At 37.7% G+C, this 18,731-nt stretch overlaps 1 protein-coding gene across 3 annotated transcripts in view; it reads right to left on the bottom strand.

The window, feature by feature from the left end:
* mybl2b (v-myb avian myeloblastosis viral oncogene homolog-like 2b) overlaps positions 1-18,616 on the bottom strand; it is a 43,258-nt gene extending 24,642 nt beyond the window's left edge. Inside the window, exons 1-7 of one of the 3 annotated variants that reach the window (XM_051676578.1) lie at positions 18,544-18,616; positions 16,483-16,579; positions 14,628-14,699; positions 14,428-14,520; positions 13,412-13,632; positions 12,632-12,776; positions 11,828-12,028 (exon numbers count right to left, since the gene is read on the bottom strand). In XM_051676578.1, the coding sequence (XP_051532538.1) occupies positions 11,828-12,028; positions 12,632-12,776; positions 13,412-13,632; positions 14,428-14,520; positions 14,628-14,699; positions 16,483-16,560 (810 nt within the window). In that variant the 5' untranslated portion in view covers positions 16,561-16,579; positions 18,544-18,616. Of the gene's footprint in view, positions 1-11,827; positions 12,029-12,631; positions 12,777-13,411; positions 13,633-14,427; positions 14,521-14,627; positions 14,700-16,482; positions 16,580-17,228; positions 17,601-17,841; positions 17,966-18,543 lie in introns of those variants that run through there. The other 2 variants (XM_051676576.1, XM_051676577.1) reach the window with 2 other exon arrangements.
* Between the last annotated feature and the right edge of the window lie 115 nt (positions 18,617-18,731).

The raw sequence follows: 18,731 nt of genomic DNA, 5'->3' as shown, positions 1-18,731 counted from the left end.
TTGCCATCAATTTTCACAAGATTCCCCGTGCCTTTAGAGCTCACACACCCCCAAAACAGTGAACCACCACCATGCTTCACAGTGGGGAGGGTATTCTTTTCACTATAGGCCTTGTTGACCCCTCTCCAAACATAGTGCTTATGGTTGTGACCATAAAGCTCTATTGTGGTCTCGTCACTCCAAATTACAGTATGCCAGAAGCTGTGAGGCGTGTCAAGTTGTTGTCAGGCATATTGTAACTGGGATTTTTTGTGGCATTGGCGCAGTAAAGGCTTCTTTCTGGCAACTCGACCATGCAGCTCATTTTTGTTCAAGTATCGTCATATAGTGCTCCTTGAAACAACCACACAGTCTTTTTCCAGAGTAGCCTGTATTTCTCCTGAGGTTACCTGTGGGTTTTTCTTTGTATCCTGAACAATTCTTCTGGCAGTTGTGGCTGAAATCTTTCTTGGTCTACCTGACCTTGGCTTGGTATCAAGAGATCCCTGAATTTTCCACTTCTTAATAAGTGATTGAACAGGACTGACTGGCATTTTTAAGGCTTTGGATATCTTTTTATATCCTTTTCCATCTTTATAAAGTTCCATTACCTTGTTACGCAGGTCTTTTGACAGTTCTTTTCTGCTCCCCATGGCTCAGTATCTAGCCTGCTCAGTGCATCCAAGTGAGAGCTAACAAACTCATTGACTATTAATACACAGACACTAATTGCAATTTAAAAAGCCACAGGTGTGGGAAATTAACCTTCAATTGCCATTTAAACCTGTGTGTGTCACCTTGTGTGTCTGTAACAAGGCCAAACATATGTAAACTTTTGATCAGGGCCATTTGGGTGATTTCTGTTATCATTATTATTTAAAAAGGAGTCAAACACCTATGTGATAATAAATGGCTTCTTATGATCACTATCCTTAAATAAAAGACAGTTTTTTTGCATGATCAGTCATATTTTCAAAATCATGCCAAAATGTCACAATTTCTGCCAGGGTATGTAAACTTTTGAGCACAACTGTATGTGTAAACGAGCTATTATAATTTAATTTTCCCTGAAGTTATTACTTCACCCCCTGCGTAACGTCATTAACGACAGTTCTATGTTGTTAAACCAACGTGGTTCGAACGATGGATGTGCGACATAGTTACTACGGTTTCAGGATACAAGACATGTCATGACAAGCTAGTTAATTTCTCCAACAATGCATGTTACTATGGTGGTTAAACAGGGAGTTACGTCGTTGTTTGGGAAACACACCCATATTAGTAGTTGAAAGATAAAATATAATAACATTATAATGAATATAATGTATAATAAATGTTAATAAAAAGATGTCTTAAAATGGTTGTATTTATTCTTGTAGTGTTACAACAAAGCAGGAAATAGGAAAATGCATATTCTTTGGTGTGTTGGAGTTTCAGAAATGGCTAGAATTTATCTGAACATGAATATTAATAGTCATTATTATTTCAAAATGTGGTATGGATATGGGATTGATTATTTTACACTCTCTATGTTTTAGTTTCTGTTCTTGTAAAACACTAAACAATTAAGTCAAGAATGTTGGAAGGTGAATTAAATTTTATATTTTATTTAATAACTCAGTCGGCATGATATCTTCAAGAGATGTCAGAAAATTCATTCTATTGGCTGGCAGTTCTTATGAGGTGCACAAGCTTATCACTTTATCAGATAAAGTGTTGTTTAGAAGTTACCAGGCTACAACAGTGAGCACCTCTGTGGAAGAACTAGTTGAAAACTACTTGAATTTTGATTCGATTTGCCAAAGCTTGCAAATAATAAATAAAGCAATTAAGAGTACTGCTTTAAACAGACTGTTAAAGTGATTGTCATGCCACATTAAATAATAAAATGTTTCCTGAACTACGTCAATATCCGAGTATTAACGTCCGGTGCTGAAGTAAATAATAATAATAAAGGACTTCTACACAGTCGAGGATTTTAAATCAAAAGAAATGTATTGACAGACATAAAAAAAACTTAATAAACATTCAAATAATCTTTAGGCTAACATATTACTAGCAGAGACATTTGCCTATCTTTATTTGTAAAAGTCAAAGCTTATTTTCAGCTTTTCTAATGTTAGATAAAAAATACATGTTCCTGGGATAGGCTCCAGTACTCAGGTAAACAATATACATATTATTCGGCCCCTTACTCTGTATACTCCAGGATAGACTATTTTTTATGTTGAAATCATTAGGCTTTAAGGCTGTTATACGTGGAAAACTCATAGCACTGACTTCATTTCGGAAAAAAGGCGAAACAACTAAAGTTACGGGATCTGCAGGAAAATCTTAATAATCTATAATGCCAACACAGACAGAAAAACAACTCACAAATATTGAACCAAATAAAGAAAAATTAAGATGAGCTTAACAAAATATATCAGGAGGAAGTTGAGAAAAAGGCCAAATCTTCAAAGTAGAGAGGCTCCAGAGCCATGAAACACTAAGCCTGGTGCTTGTGTAAACAAAAAACAGAGAAAACAGGGAGTAAAATTAAAAGCCCAGTTACAGGGAATATAAGTAGTAACACTGAAGATATACAAAACTCATTTGAATACTATTACAGAACTATCTACTCTCAATCTTCGCACGTAGATACCCTGTCAATTAATACATTTCTCGACTCTCTAGATCTGCCTTCAAATGGAGAATGTCTAAACAGAATTGACAGCAGAAGTAACACCAGATGAATTAAATAAAGCTATTTCATGGTTAAAGACAAAAAAATCTCCAGGAACAGATGGCTTTCCATCAGAATGGTATAAAACATTTCGACATGAATTAACACCTTTACTCCTAAGATCTTTTAATCATACATTAAAAGAGGGAGAAGCCCCGCAATCCTGGAGATAATCCATAATATCTGTCATACCCAAACAAGGAAAGGATAGTAAAGAATGTAGTTCATACAGGCCCATCTCAGTCCTAAATGTGGATTACAAAATATATGCTTCAGTTTTAGGAAAGAGATTGGAAACTATCTGAATTAATTGATTTGGACCAGACAGGGTTTATCCAAGGTAGAAAGACAGAGGATGGTATTAAGCGTACACTTCATGTTGTGAGCCACATAATGCAAAACAAAACTAGTGCAGTCCTTCTTAGTTTAAATGCAGAAAAGACATTTGATTCGGTGGGATGGGAATACCTTTATCAAGTATTAAGCAGATTTGGGTTTAAAATAGAATTTATTCAATGTATCAGAACATTATATTCAGCACCTACAGCAAGACTGCACAGGTTGATGGTCTCAGACACGGAGACAACTGAGATTCATCCTCTGCCACCCGGATTGAGGCGAGTCACGCCACCACAAGGACTTGGAGTGCATTGGGAATTGGGCATTCCAAATTGGGGAGGAAAAAAAAAAGGGGAGTGCCAGTTAACAGGTTAACCTGTTAAGCAGTCAGCACCTCATTGAAAATCAGCAGATAAAAAAAAAAAAAAAAAAAATGGCATTCCTTGCCTAAAACAGTTGTTTTCTAGGCTACTTACTCAAAAGCGTACATTTTTTGATGAGCAAAATTAATACGTCAACATGGTCCGGTGGCGCGAAATGGAGTAGACTCATTTTCTGAAGCTCCGTCTGACTTACCTTAATTTTCTCACCTAGACCATTTTATTTGTTAATAACAGTAACAATTCAGTAGCGCATAGTTCAAAGGATAATGACAAAGCCAAATAAAGTTAAAAAAAAAAAGCGATAAAGGCACAGGAGGAGGAAGAAACAAAGACGGCGAAAGCAAGCGATGGTGCTAAAGGAGCAGATGCTAGCATGAATTCCCCCGCCCCATCGGTCAGTAATGATGATCTCATGGCTGCTATTAATGCACTCAGTGATAATATGGACAATAGGTTCAACGAACTTTCAGCCTCACTTTCCACAGTGAAAAGTGCATTGGATGAAACTGTCACGCGGGTGGAGGACATTGAAAAGGCTGCGAATGCACATGAACAGCGAATCGAGGCTTTAGAGCAGCTGTGTTCAAAGTTAGCTACGGAGTCGTCGCAAATGTATGCTAAACTTGAGATCGAGACTCCCAAGACGTCTTCGCCAAAATATCCAAATTGTAGGTATAAATGAAAAAGAGGAACAAGGTCAACCTACTCGTTTCGTCGTGAAGCTGCTTCCAAAGCTCTTGGGTGAGGAGCATTTTCAAAAGCCAATACAGGTCGATCGGGCGCACCGTAGTCTAAAGCCGGCTTCTAATGGCAGACCGAGAGCAATCATTGCCCGGCTTCATCACTACCAGACCAAGGAGCTCGTCCTACGCCTAGCCAGGCAGAACCAGCCACTGTTCTACATGAGGACACGGGTAGCGATTTACCCAGATTTGACCAAGGATACCTTGAAAAAGCGACAGGTGTTCAACAACATCAGAGAGAAATGTAGAGCTAGGAAGATACGGTGTGGCTTTTGCTTCCCGGCAAGATTAATTGTAACGGTGGACGCATTCACGCCGACATTTGAGACCCCGAAGGCGGCGAACGGATTCCTGAGTGACAAAGTAGTTGACTGGTCAGTTGCCTGTCAAGCACCATGAAGATTTGAATCATCGTGACGAGTAATTGGAATGGACTATAATGCAAAGGAGCAACAGATTTTCTGACTGATTTGTTCCAGATTCTATGGTGAGATAGATAACTTTCTAATGGTGGGGCCTGGGTAGCTCAATGGTAAAAGACGTTGGCTACCACACCTGGAGTTCACTAGTTCGAATCCCAGGGCGTGCTGAGTGACTCCAGCCAGGTCTCCTAAGCAACCAAATTGGCCCGGTTGCTAGGAAGGGTAGAGTCACATGGGGTAACCTCCTTGTGGTCGCTATAATGTGGTTCGTTCGTGGTGCGGCGAGTGGTGAGTTGAGCGCTATGTCTCCGTGGCAACGCACTCAACAAGCCACGTGATAATATGCGCGGGTTGATGGTCTCAGACGCGGAGGCAACTGGGATTCATCCTCCGCCACTCGGATTGAGGCGTATCACTACGTGACCACGAGGACTTAAAGCGCACAGGGAATTGAGCATTCCAACTTTCTAATGGTTCAGAGGTAAGATTGATTAGAGCCTGTTTTGTTTCACGAGGTGTAACAAATGGTAACCTACATTAACGATACTGTGATGTTAGGTTTAAGTGAAGTAGTGGGGAAAGATTGTTTTACTGGGAGTATGGGAAGGTGTTCTCTATGTTCTAAGAGGGACTATGCAACAGTTATTATGTCAGCGTTCTTAATTTATGTTACATAAAATGTGTTTCTTTTTAAGGGCACTTTATCAAGAACAACTATTCGATGGTTACGTCTCAGAGTACCCAAAGCAAAGGGTTAGTTAGGTTTGTAAGCTGGAATGTACGGGGTCTGAATAGCCCATTAAAAAGGGGGAAAAGTATTCGCACACCTAAAAACATTTAAAGCAGATATTTATTTTCTCCAGGAGACATATTTGAGTCAAACAGCACAGAGATGCCTTCGGCCTGGTTGGGCCTCTTAAGTATATCAGTAAAATTTTTCAGCAAACGCTAGAGGAGTTGCTATCCTTATAAGGAAGAATTTCCCTTTCATACATAAGCAAACTATTGCAGATCAAAACGGTAGATACCTTGTGGTTTGTGGGATGATCAATCAGACCCCAGTTACGTTAGTCAATATATATGGCCCAAATTTCGATGATCCGTCATTTATTATTAAAGTAACTGAAACTCTTCCTAACCTGCAAGACTCAAATGTCATCATCGGGGGAGACTTTAATTGTTTCTTAGATCCAGCTCTTGATAAACAACTGAGTCAGTTAACTGCATCAAAGTCTTGTAAAACTATTAATAATTACATTAAAAATCTTGGTATAGTAGATATCTGGAGAGTACTTCAGCCCTCTGATAGAGATTATTCCTTTTTCTCTTCTGTGCATAAATCTTACGAGAATTCATTATTTTCTAATTGATTCCAAATTAATATCTATGGCAACCACCTCAAAATATCATAATGTGTTAATATCAGACCATTCCCCACATTCATTGGATTTGAATTTAGGCGTAGTTAAAGGAGAATATACATGGCGAATGAATAACAGTCTATTAAAGGACAAGCGGTTCTGTGATTATCTCAGGCAGAAAATAGAATTCTTCATATCTACAAATGATAAAGGAGACGTTCACGATTCAAATCTTTGGGAATCTATGAAAGCTGTTTTAAGAGGAAATATAATAGCATATGAGGCTGTGGAAAGAAAACATGGAAAAGGAAAATTGAAAGAAACTGAGAACATGCTAATGCAGTTGGAGACGGAATATAGAGCCACTCAGAGTGCTGAAACGTTGAATAAAATTATCAAATTAAAATATGAATATAATGTGTCCATGTCTAAAAACGTATTAAAAATACTCAACCAAGTTAAGCAGCAATATTTTTAACTAGGAGATAAACTGCAAAAACTACTTGCTCGCCAGTTGAGACATGCCCAAGCATCTCGAGCTATACACTCAATTTTCAATCCAAACAGATTGGATAGTGGCAAACTCTTAAATGATCCTATTGATATAAATAGGTATTTTGCTAAATTTTATGAAGATGTACAGTGCATCCGGAAAGTATTCACAGCACTTCACTTTTTCCACATTTTGTTATGTTACAGCCTTATTCCAAAATGGATTAAATTCATTATTTTCCTCAAAATTCTACAAACAATACCCCATAATGACAATGTGAAAGAAGTTTGTTTGAAATCTTTGCAAATTTATTTAAAAAAATAAAATAATTAAAAAAATAAAAAATAAAATAATTAAAAAAAAAAAAAAATAAATAAAAAAAATCACATGTACATAAGTATTCACAGCCTTTGCCATGACACTCAAAATTGAGCTCAGGTGCATCCTGTTTCCACTGATCATCCTTGAGATGTTTCTACAACTTGATTGGAGTCCACCTGTGGTAAATTCAGTTGATTGGACATGATTTGGAAAGGCACACACCTGTCTATATAAGGTCCCACAGTTAACAGTGCATGTAACCAAGCCATGAAGTCCAAGGAATTGTTTGTAGACTTCCGAGACAGGATTGTATCGAGGCACAGATCTGGGGAAGGCTATAGAAAAATTTCTGCAGCATTCAAGGTCCCAATGAGCACAGTGGCCTCCATCATCCGTAAATGGAAGAAGTTTGGAACCACCAGGACTCTTCCTAGAGCTGGCCGCCTGGCCAAACTGAGCAATCGCGGGAGAAGGGCCTTAGTCAGGGAGGTGACCAAGAACCCGATGGTCACTCTGACAGAGCTCCAGCATTTCTCTGTGGAGAGAGGAGAACCTTCCAGAAGAACAACCATCTTTGCAGCACTCCACCAATCAGGCCTGTATGGTAGAGTGGCCAGACGAAAGCCACTCCTCAGTAAAAGGCACATGACAGCCCGCCTGGAGTTTGCCAAAAGGCACCTGAAGGACTCTCAGACCACGAGAAATAAAGATTGAACTCTTTGGCCTGAATGGCAAGCATCATCTGGCCAATACCATCCCTACAGTGAAGTATGGTGGTGGTGGCAGCATCATGCTGTGGGGATGTTTTTCAGCGGCAGGAACTGGGAGACTAGTCAGGATCGAGGGAAAGATGAATGCAGCAATGTACAGAGACATCCTTGATGAAAACCTGCTCCAGAGCGCTCTGGACCTCAGACTGGGGTGAAGGTTCATCTTCCAACAGGACAACGTCCCTAAGCACACAGCCAAGATAACAAAGGATTGGCTCCGGCACAACTCCGTGAATGTCCTTGAGTAGCCCAGCCAGAGCCCAGACTTGAACCCGATTGAACATCTCTGGAGAGATCTGAAAATGGCTGTGCACCGACACTCCCCATCCAACCTGATGGAGCTTGAGAGGTCCTGCAAAGAAGAATGGGAGAAACTGCCCAAAAATAGGTGTGCCAAGCTTATAGCATCATACTCAAAAAGACTTGAGGCTGTAATTGGTGCCAAAGGTGCTTCAACAAAGTATTGAGTAAAGGCTGTGAATACTTATCTACATGTGATTTTTGTTTTCCGTTTTTTATTTTTAATAAATTTGCAAAGATTTCAAACAAACTCCTTTCACGTTGTCATTATGAGGTATTGTTTGTAGAATTTTGAGGAAAATAATGAATTTAATCCATTTTGGAATAAGGCTGTAACATAAAAAAATGTGGAAAAAGTGAAGCGCTGTGAAAACTTTCTGGATGCACTGTATATCGGTCCCAGGAGAATACAACTTCAAACACAGCAATTCATTTCCTAGCCAATTTGAATCTTCCAAAATTAAATGAAGATGCAGTAAAACATTTAGATGCAGATATAAGCCTTAAAGAGATTAATAAAGCTATTTTTTCTTTTCCAAATAACAAATCCCCTGGCCCAGATGGGTTTACCATTGAATTCTTCAAGAAATTTAGTGATATAATTTCCCCCTGTCTTGTACGCATATGTAAACATAGTGGCAATGCCTCTGAGCTGCCTCCTACTTTATATAGGGCCAATATAACTTTGATTCCCAAACAAGGACGTGACCCCTTATTGGTCTCATCTTATCATCCTATTTCGCTGATCCCAATAGAAACAATACTTATCGGGAAAATATTGGCAAATCGTCTGAGAAGCTCAGTTATTCATACTGACCAAATCAGCTTTATGCCTGGCAGACACGTTTTTTAATTTACGTCGTCTTTTTAATATTTTATATGCCAAACATTATACAGACACAGCTATCATTTCTCTTGATGCGCAGCGCGCCTTTGACCAGGTAGAATGGTCATACATGAGATCTGCCGTAGAAGCATTTGGATTTGGGCCTGTCTTTAAGGGCTGGATTGAAACTATCTATGCTCACCCTGTTGCGTCTGTAATCACAAACCAGAATGTGTCTCCTCCCTTTAAGATATGCAGAGGAACGCGACAGGGCTGCCCCCTCTCACTTTTTTTGTTTGCAATTCTTATTGAGCCCCTGGCTGAGAGTATAAGGCAGCATCAAGATATTAGTCCTATAAATATTAAAGGTCTCCTCCACCATCTCTCATTATACGCAGATAACGTTTTATTACATATTTCCGACCCTCAAAAGTCTGTCCCTTCAGTTTTTGTCTTTGATCAAAACATTTGGAACCTTTTCCGGCTTTACAATTAACTGGGAGAAGAGCGAATTAATGCCCATTACAAGAATCGACCCACAATTCTTGAATTCCACCCCTTTTAAAAAAGCACACAATTCTTTTGTGTATCTCGGGGTTACAGTTACTAAAGAGCCCAAAGATCTTCTTAGAAAAAACTGGCAACAAATATTAGATAAGTTAAAGCGAAATATTGAATTTTGGAGGACGCTGCCGATGTCAATGGCAGGTAGGATTAACTCAATCAAGATGGTGGTACTCCCACAATTTTTGTAAATTTTTCAGGCAATTACCTGTTTTATCCCACAAAGTTTTTTTAAACAATTAGATGCTGTAATTGTGCCTTATTTGTGGGATTATAAGAGTGTGCGAATATCTAAGAAGCATCTATGTAAAGCTAAGAAGGATGGAGGGTTTAGCCTACCGCAGTTCAAATATTATTACTGGGCAGCTAATCTAAGCGTTTTCTCCTGGTGGAAAAAACTGCCCATTAATGTACATGGAGATCCTTCCTGGTTTAGGATGGAACAAACATTTAGCAATAAGACATCTCTTGCTGCTCTTCTGAATAGTCCTAATGAAATTGATAAAGCCTTATATGATAATCACTTTGTCATAAGTAATGCTCAAAAATATGGAAGCAAATTAAAACTTATATAAAAGCTCCTGACATGTATCTAGATAGCCCTATATGTCATAACCATGCTTTTCCTCCTGGTTTGCTTGACTTAGGTTTTACACAATGGGAGAAAGACGGCATTCAAAACAAAGGATCTGTATATAGATGGGAAATTTGCCTCATTCGAACAATTAAGAAGGGTCTTTAATATCAATACCTCTAGTTTCTTTAGATACTTACAAGTAAGGGACTTTGTGAGGAAACAGCTTTCAAAATTTAGTGTGATGAATCAGCTTGACACACTTGAAGAAATTAATAAGTTCAATCCTTTACTTCGGGGAGCAGTGTCATTTTTTTTTAATAGCATTATGTTAAAGCAAGATGTCACATATACAATTGTGGTTAAACAGGCTTGGGAAACAGAACTGGGTTTAGAGATTAATTCAGATAGTTGGGAAGAATGCCTTGGGAACATATACGCTTGTTCAGTTTTGCACAGAATATATTTATCTAAAGTGAAGATACATAGCTTATTCACAAAGCTTTCTCCACTCTGCAACATATGTAAGGTAGCAGAGGGATCTTTGTCTCACATACTATGGCTGTGCTCTGAACTACAGGAATATTGGGAGAGTGTATTTGACTGTTTTTCTAAAGCATTCAAAAAGTATATTGAACCTTGTCCACTCACAGCTATTCTTGGTATATCTGGTAATCTAAAGATGATAGACATACAGGAAAGACAACCTATATTATTTGGTATGATCATTGCTAAGAGGTTGATTTTGCAAATGTGAAAAACTGATTTAGTGCATAAGTTTGAAATGTGGGCCAAAGATCTTGTAAATATGCTTGCATTGGAGAGGTTGAGATACATTAATAATGACAGAATTAAAGTATTTGACAAAATCTGGGGACAGGTTTTGGATCATCTTAAAGATAACTAAACTAACTTATTAGTAACTGATGACTGATGACCGTAATCACTGATAATATAATTAACACTGTGCTTAAAGTATTAGACGGCTGACAATACTCATGATAATGTGCGTAGTTATTTATTTTATTTATTTATTATTACTGTTTTGTTTTTTTGTATTTGTAATTATTATTTTTATAATGGTTGTACAAATTCTATTACTATTTTAGTTTATAATTCTATGAATGAATGATCCAAACATTTACAAGCTTGCATTTTGTAGCATTATCTGTCCAATGATAATCTGTCTTTGTATGCATTTGTCCCTTAATTGTTCTGTGGTTTTTGTTTTTGTTGTAGTAGATCTTAGTTTTGTGTTTGTTTGTTCTGTGAAAAAGCAAAAACACCAAAATACATACAACAAAAAAAAAAACACATGGTCCGATGAAAGATGGGACCTGACTCACCTGAGGCGACTATCCTGCACTTGAAAAAGCCCGTTCAGTGGAAAAAAATACTTTCAAGCACGCACAGATTTAAAGACTCAAATGTGAAAACATCCATAGCAACTTTCAAGCCTACGTTTCGGAAATCCGTTTCCCGCACCACCACCAAGTGATATCATAGCTACTTTGTGGAGTTTGCTTGTCTAGCGAGAGGACATTTTCCTGCGCACGCCGCGAGTAAGAGAGGGAAGAATCATGCACAGCCTGAGGTGAAATGAACAGCCTTTGTATCTGCTCCAGATATCCTCTTTTTTAAATAATATGTGTATTATTTATTATATTTAAAATGCGTAACATTAATATGACAGTAATTTAAACGCAACCTCTGTAAAAATATAAAGCCAAACTTAAATGTGTAAAAATGCTGAACAGTTTAAAGGGGGAAAATATTAACCGACTAGGAATTCCAGTGTCGACCAACAGCATCAGAACCATTTAGTCGACTAGTCTCGCACATCCCTAATTATCAACAAATGCAAGATCGTTGGAATGCAAGAACACAGCACTGGTCAAATAGGGCAAGTGACAGTTCTATAAACTGGGCCCGGTCAATCTTTATTGTTGAGCCCTGACCAATGTCATGCACTGGATCAAATGATGGTAACCATACATTGTGTCCAATGTTTTTAGGGTTTAACTCACCCCATCCATCAGCTCCATCACCTCCTTCAATGTGGGGGCGGCCGAGGGAGAGAGGAACCCTGAGCTGTCCATGACCCAGGTGGACACATTTGAGTCTCCACCACTTTCAAGTTCACTTTTGGGGGTTGCTGGAGTTTTTGGTGTCTTTGGAGATGCAGTTTTGTGTGGAGCACTGGTGGCCTTTTCATGTGCATCAGAATCCTGTAAATATGTAGTATTATGGTATAAGAAACCCTTTTCAGGGTTATTATAACATATTTAGTCTAGAAATTGTTATCAGAGAAGCAGGAGACCAGCTCATCATCTCAGAGTTGATTAAAACTAACAGTTTATAACTGCTTATGAAGGAGAATAGTATGTTTGACTTGGATTATCTTCTTAAACTACAACACTCTCAGCTTCCTGCTGCCTAAATATGTGCTGCCCTGTGAACATGCAAAATAATTGACAGACAAAATGCACCTCAAATTATTCTGATTGGCTGGTCAAAGAATCTGACTGTGGCCCACTTTTACATATTTTGTTTGCAGTTTACAGTGTCTAGTACTGTTACAGAGACAGGTTTGGTACTTCAGGATACATATTTCAGTGAGTTAATAGGGACTTTATCTGGATGCCATTCACTTTGTTTCTTTTGTTTTTTGTTTTTTATGTCAAAATAAGAACATGTGTTCACTATACCCATTTTAATACTAGGACTAGTAGGCCCTCATTAGCTCCATCATAGGAAAACTCCACCTACATAGCAAAAAAAAAAAAACCTTGCCAACAGTTCACAATCTGCAAACTTAGAACTGAAAATACCTGTTGACTGGACTCTTCAGGTACCTCCTCTTCATTGTCTATCTGATGGATAACATGAAGTGTAGTGTCCACCCCAGCATAATAACCAGTCTCAACTTTACGCTTAATGGTGGAGTTCCAGTGGTTTTTCACTGCATTGTCCGTTCTGAAAGGGGGAAAACAAAAACACATTTACTCTACTTCACAAAATGCCAGATATTTGTCCACCTCAATGGATATAAAGTGATCTCTTGCCAGTCTTGCTACATCAGTAAAGCTTAAAGACACCTCATTTGTGTGTCTACTATATGGCAAACATTTTGTTCATTAAAATTAGTCTAACTGAGTCTAGGACATGCTAAGACATGTCTATGACCTTAAAACAATTTTAATTCTGTAACATGTTTCTACAGTGAAACAGAATAGCAAAAAAAACTAGATAGTTAGGCATAATAAATATCTATTTTGCTATTGGTTAACCATTTTTCCCATCTAGGTGACCTAGGTGACAAGAAAATTAATTTTAGTTATTACAATAATTTTGATGAATGATCATATTTTTGTCTGTGGAATAACCCAGGAAATGTAAAAGTATACAAGGTCATTTTTATTTTATGTTGATTTTTTTAAACAAACAAGCAATTAACTGCAAATGGTGATCACACTTTTGATCACCATATGCAGTTATATTGAAAAATATATATATTTAGAATTTGCTGCTCATGGCAACAATAGAATGTACAGCGGAATACTAAAGAAACGGAATAAACTAATTGAAATTAAATTCTCCAGTGTGGTCACCTTCCAGGAAGCAGTTTGGCAATCTCTGCCCAGCGGTTGCCCAGTACACAATGTGCCTTGTAGATGATAAGATCTTCCTCTGGAGTCCAGGAGGACTTCTTCACATCTGGATTGAGGTGGTTGTGCCAGCGTTCTCGACACTGCTTTCCTAGACGGCCTTTTAGGTGCTTGGCCACCATTGCCCACTGCTTGTTGCCGTACTTTTTCACCAGTTCAATCACCTAGACACACAACACAAGTAATGTGCATGGCTTCTAAACGTCTATGATTTGTCCATTTCAGCTTTTCATGATTACTGGATTATATATATATATATACACACACACACACACACTATATATATCGTACATTTAGAGAGAGAGAGAGAGAGAGAGAGAGAGAGAGAGAGAGAGAGAGAGAGAGAGATACTGAACTTAGGAATTAATAGGTTTAAAGGATTACACTTACTAAAATGTCTTCAATAAGACCCTAAACAGACTGACTGATGTTATTGTTGGTTTGTGGCAAGTTTTATTCTACACAAGCACTCACAAAAAGCAATATGTCGCTTATTCAATATTACAGAGCAAAGCAGAGTATAACTAGACAAATGCATATTCAGTACAGAAATTAACTTATTTCTATTATTTTCCCCAGGCAGAAAAAAGTTTCTTTATTTATATATTATATTATAAAATATATTATATACACAATATATTTTTTCATAATACTAATTTTTTTACATTTGCTTTTTTATTAGGGCCCAAGCACTGAAAGTGCAGAGGCCCTATTCTTCTTATTGTTATTATTATTTACATTTTACTGATATTTCAAGGATTTCCATGACTGTGGGAACCCTGCCTCTGGATTGTGATATACTATAATAAAATAAAGTTCTGTAGCACTCAAACGGACCAATTTGCAGAGATTGTAACATTTTTAGTGGGTGCGATTAAAAAATGTATCACTTTGCATAATTAAAATAAATGTTATTGCTGAAACACAAACTGCTCAGTTATTTTGTCTGTGCATCTTACCTTTTCATCCTCCTCCTTGGTCCAAGGGCCCTTAACAAGATCTGGATCCAAAACTTTAAACCAGCGATGCTGACACTGATGTTCTGAGCGATTCTGGAGAACAAGTGTTAGTGTTATGGCAGACTAATTTTTGACAGTACAAATAAAGGAATGTGTCAAATGAATCTTGAATAGTTTATTACGGAGTTAAACATTCTTACAGGAAAGGAGCTGGCAATGTACTTCCAATCATTTGGTCCAACACTGAGCACCAATTTTCGTAGTTTATCATCCTAGAAGATGCAAACTCAATTAATGAATAGCCTGTTTTATTTTTTTTGTGCACAATGATTTAAAGGTGCTATATGTAATATTTTTACTGTACTAAATCATAAAATGACCATAATATGTCATTAGAGAATTAGGAAACATGCTAAGTTGAAATACTGGCTTCTCCGTTAACAATGCTACAGCCAGTATATTCTACTTTGAAGTTTCCATTCCGGTCCAGAATTTCTGTTTATGTTTTGGCCTGTGTGATCCCGCCCACTTCCCACTCACCAATAGTATTTCGACACCGCCGGGTTGCCAGATTTGAAGGCAAACAACACTGCGTGCTGCAGCCATGGAAGCCAGTAAACGAACTTGATCAGAGATAACAGATTCCATCCGATCTAAAAAGCCATCTAAAAACCACCATGACAGAGGCGTAATAAAACAAGGATAAATATTGGAGATGCCGTTGGAAGATGGAGACAGCTTAAAGCCCAGAAATCCTTTAAAACGGATGCCGAGTTAGCTCATTTGCGTGTTAACATTCTGGCAACCGGCATCAGCTTCGAGTCTGGGGCGGGGTTAGACAACTCTCCAATATTTTGAATTTTGGACTGCAGTACCCATTTCAAACGCTTGTTGTCAATCTTACATATAGCATCTTTAAGGTAGGGCTGGAGGATTAGCAATATACAGTAAATCCTGTTCTGATCAAAATGTGTCAACCAGTAGAGATTTTGCTATAACTGTTTAAACCGTGTTAGATAAACTTGTGCATCTGAACCATCTGTTTTATAATATAAGTGTTGCCGGTTTTAGTGATTTGTTTTAAAGAGTTATTGCACCCCAAAATTAAAATATTCTCATAATTTACTCACTCTCATGCCATCCCAGATGTGAATGACTTTCTTCTGCTGAACACAAAGATTTTTGGAAGAATATTTCAGCTCTGTAGGCCCTCAAAATGCAAGTGAATGGTGGCCAGAGATTTGAAGCTCCAAAAGCACATAAAGGCAGCATAAAAAAATCCATCTGACTCAAGTGGTATAATCCATGTCTTCAGAAGTGATATGATAGGTGTTGGTGAGAAACAGATCAATATTCCTTTTTTTTTTTTTTACTATAAATCTCCACTTTCACATTCTTTTATTTTTGGTGACTTGCATATCGCCACCTAGTGGGCAGGGAGGAGATTTTATAGTAAAAAAAGAACAAATATTGTTCTGTTTCTCATCCACATCTATCATATAACTTCTGAAGTCATGGATGATACCACTTGAGTCATATGGATTAATTTTATGCTGCATTTATGCCCCTTTTTTTTTTTGGAGCTTTAAAGTTCTGGCCACAATTCACTTACATTGTGAGGAGCTACAGAGGTGAGATATTCTTCTAAAAAAATTTGTTTGTGTTCTGCAGAAGAAAAAGTCATACACATCCGGGATGGCATAAGGGTGAGTAAATGATTTTCGTTTTTGTGTGAACTATTCCTTAAACCGTTACATAATGTAAATCTGTTTTTGCCCTGATGCCAGACTTACTGATTTATAAGTAATCTTATCTTTTGGTTTGTGTCCATCAAGTTTCAAATAAAGAGAAAATAATCAGATGAAGTACCTTTTATTTGTAATTAATTTATTTCACCAGATTATCCAAGAATAATGTATAAAAATGCAACAACAACAAAAAAAAAAACTATATTGTGATACAGTTACTATTTAAAATTACTCATACTGTGATATACGATTTTGGTCATACCACACACCCCTAATCTGAGCAATGTCTTTGTTTATCTTCACATACCTCCTCTTGGGTCCATTTCACTTTGACTTTTCCACAATCTTTCTGGTCTGCTACATCTGAATCTGTGTCCTGACACATGGCCTCCTCCTCATCCTCACTGTTAACACAGAAACAGAGCAATGTAAAGGGCTGGTAATATAAGAGGAACAACACCATCTACAGACCATCAAACACTGACAACAATTTGTTTAGGGTACACGGACATCGTTTGGCAAGGCTGATTGTTTACTCTTGTGTTTGCCTAGTAGTTCTTAACAATGTTGTATGAAAATCTCAGAGTCATATTAACATAAGTTGTATTAATAAAAGACTACTCAACACTTTCAGTTCTTCATTGCTGTATGCTGTCAAGTGTTACATTTAGATACACACTCTCAATCTGCTAGCAAGAGTTGGCTAATACGATGCATGTCATCAAAACGTGATGCAATTTTTTGTTTTAATAAAGGTTTACAAATTGCAGTGGAGTTAGGTTTTTGATAACGTCCGTATTAACGCAATCTGATGTTAAATTTGTGAACACAGTGCTGAAATTGCACGACTGCCAGTGTTTCGCATGTCTCTTTTTGTTCTTTCATTAGGCGGGGTTCAGTGCAGCCTTTACAAACTTAATGTCAACAATTTCTACAACGCCATACATTGTTGCGTGCATCGTTTATGGTTATTTTGTTGGCCTAAAGTGAGATTTACTCTATTAAAGTATTGCATTACACATATGAAAATATGACATTACTTTGTGTACTTACCCGCGCGCCCACCACGACATGTCACTTTTATATTTTTTTCACACTTCACCAATAAAACAGATCTTTACGAGGACACTGGGCAATCAACATACAAAAGCCAAAACATCTGCGGTGTTCATGAGACGGTCAATCAAATGCACTTAATACTTTTGTTAAAAAAAAAGCACAAGGGCTCCGCTGTACAACATCGACTCCGCGCTCAAGTTTCTATCTCGCGCTTTTTTTTTCTCAACCATTCCCGCGAGTGACGTAAGTGGACACCGGCTGCGCGCGCACCGTCAGGAGCACTCAACTCAGCGCATGCGCGCTCTGCTGCTGATGAATAACAGAGAATACTTAGCAGAGATGTGCCACTTCTATTAAAACGAATGGGAAACACTGGAACGCCAACGGTCAACGGATGTAGAAACGGATGTCCCGCCTTAAAAATAAAAGAGCCAATCACCTTTTAGATACAAACGTCGCCTGTCAATCAACTCTAGAATGCGCATGGGCATTATCTGTATAAGACGGGAAAATTGCGTTTTTTAGCGTGATATGAGGTGAATAATCAAAATTTATGATCCAGTACTGCTGATTTAACATATGTTCTTTGATCGTAATCTTGACCAACCGTTTTTGAGCTTTTGGTGTTCTCCCCTTCTGCACTGGCATGAGTGGAAATAGCCTCGCGAGAGCGTTCCAAAGATGGCCGCCAGTGGACTGACTTGCTAGAAAGACTTTGTGAATAACTACAAAGTTATGAAAACATGTAAACCAAACGTGCAAGTTTAAGACACTATTGCTTAAAAAATTTTTTTTGTTAATAATAACACAATAATAATAATGCGACCGTTGTGACGTATGTAAATAACACACGTCTGACTTCCCATTTATGTTTTGCATGTAGAAATACACAAAAATGACCAAAATGAGATAATCAGGAAAATATTTTCCTGATACATATATATTAAATATTGTAGTGATTCATGTAGTTATAAATGTTATCAATATGTTTGGTACCTGATACTGAACCCATTTTAAGGTTGAAATTGAATACATTTCCAATTTCGACAATATATATTTCTTTCGATGATCCGTACTGTTTATCTCTTTCTATGCTAATGACTGTGTTGTGTTTAAAAAAATAAAATAAAAAATATTTTAAAAAGGCATGTTTTACTGCTCTAAAATGTCTTTAAAATTGCAGTACGCTATTTCATCTGAAATATATATTTTTTTCTTGTGTATTAGTAGATAGATAGATAGATAGATAGATAGATGGTGTTGTTAGCTTTATTCTTCTTTTAGAAAAGCACGCATAAATTGACACTACCTGACAGTTCCACTGAAACTGTTTAACAGCCCCTTAGTTCTGTAAACAGAGGAGAGCGACACGACCTTTGTTGCCAATCAGAAACGTTCTCTGCCTGTCAATCATTTTGCGAGTTCGGGTTGGTGACATCTGGTTGGCTTGGTCTTTGGGGGGCGGAGTTTTGGAGAGAGGTCGCATGGTTTAAGGGA

This window comes from Myxocyprinus asiaticus, chromosome 37 (assembly GCF_019703515.2).
Source record: "Myxocyprinus asiaticus isolate MX2 ecotype Aquarium Trade chromosome 37, UBuf_Myxa_2, whole genome shotgun sequence".
NCBI classification, from domain to species: domain Eukaryota; kingdom Metazoa; phylum Chordata; class Actinopteri; order Cypriniformes; family Catostomidae; genus Myxocyprinus; species Myxocyprinus asiaticus.
The sequence above is the reverse complement of the archived record's forward strand: the minus strand, read 5'-3'. Positions and strand labels throughout refer to the sequence as shown.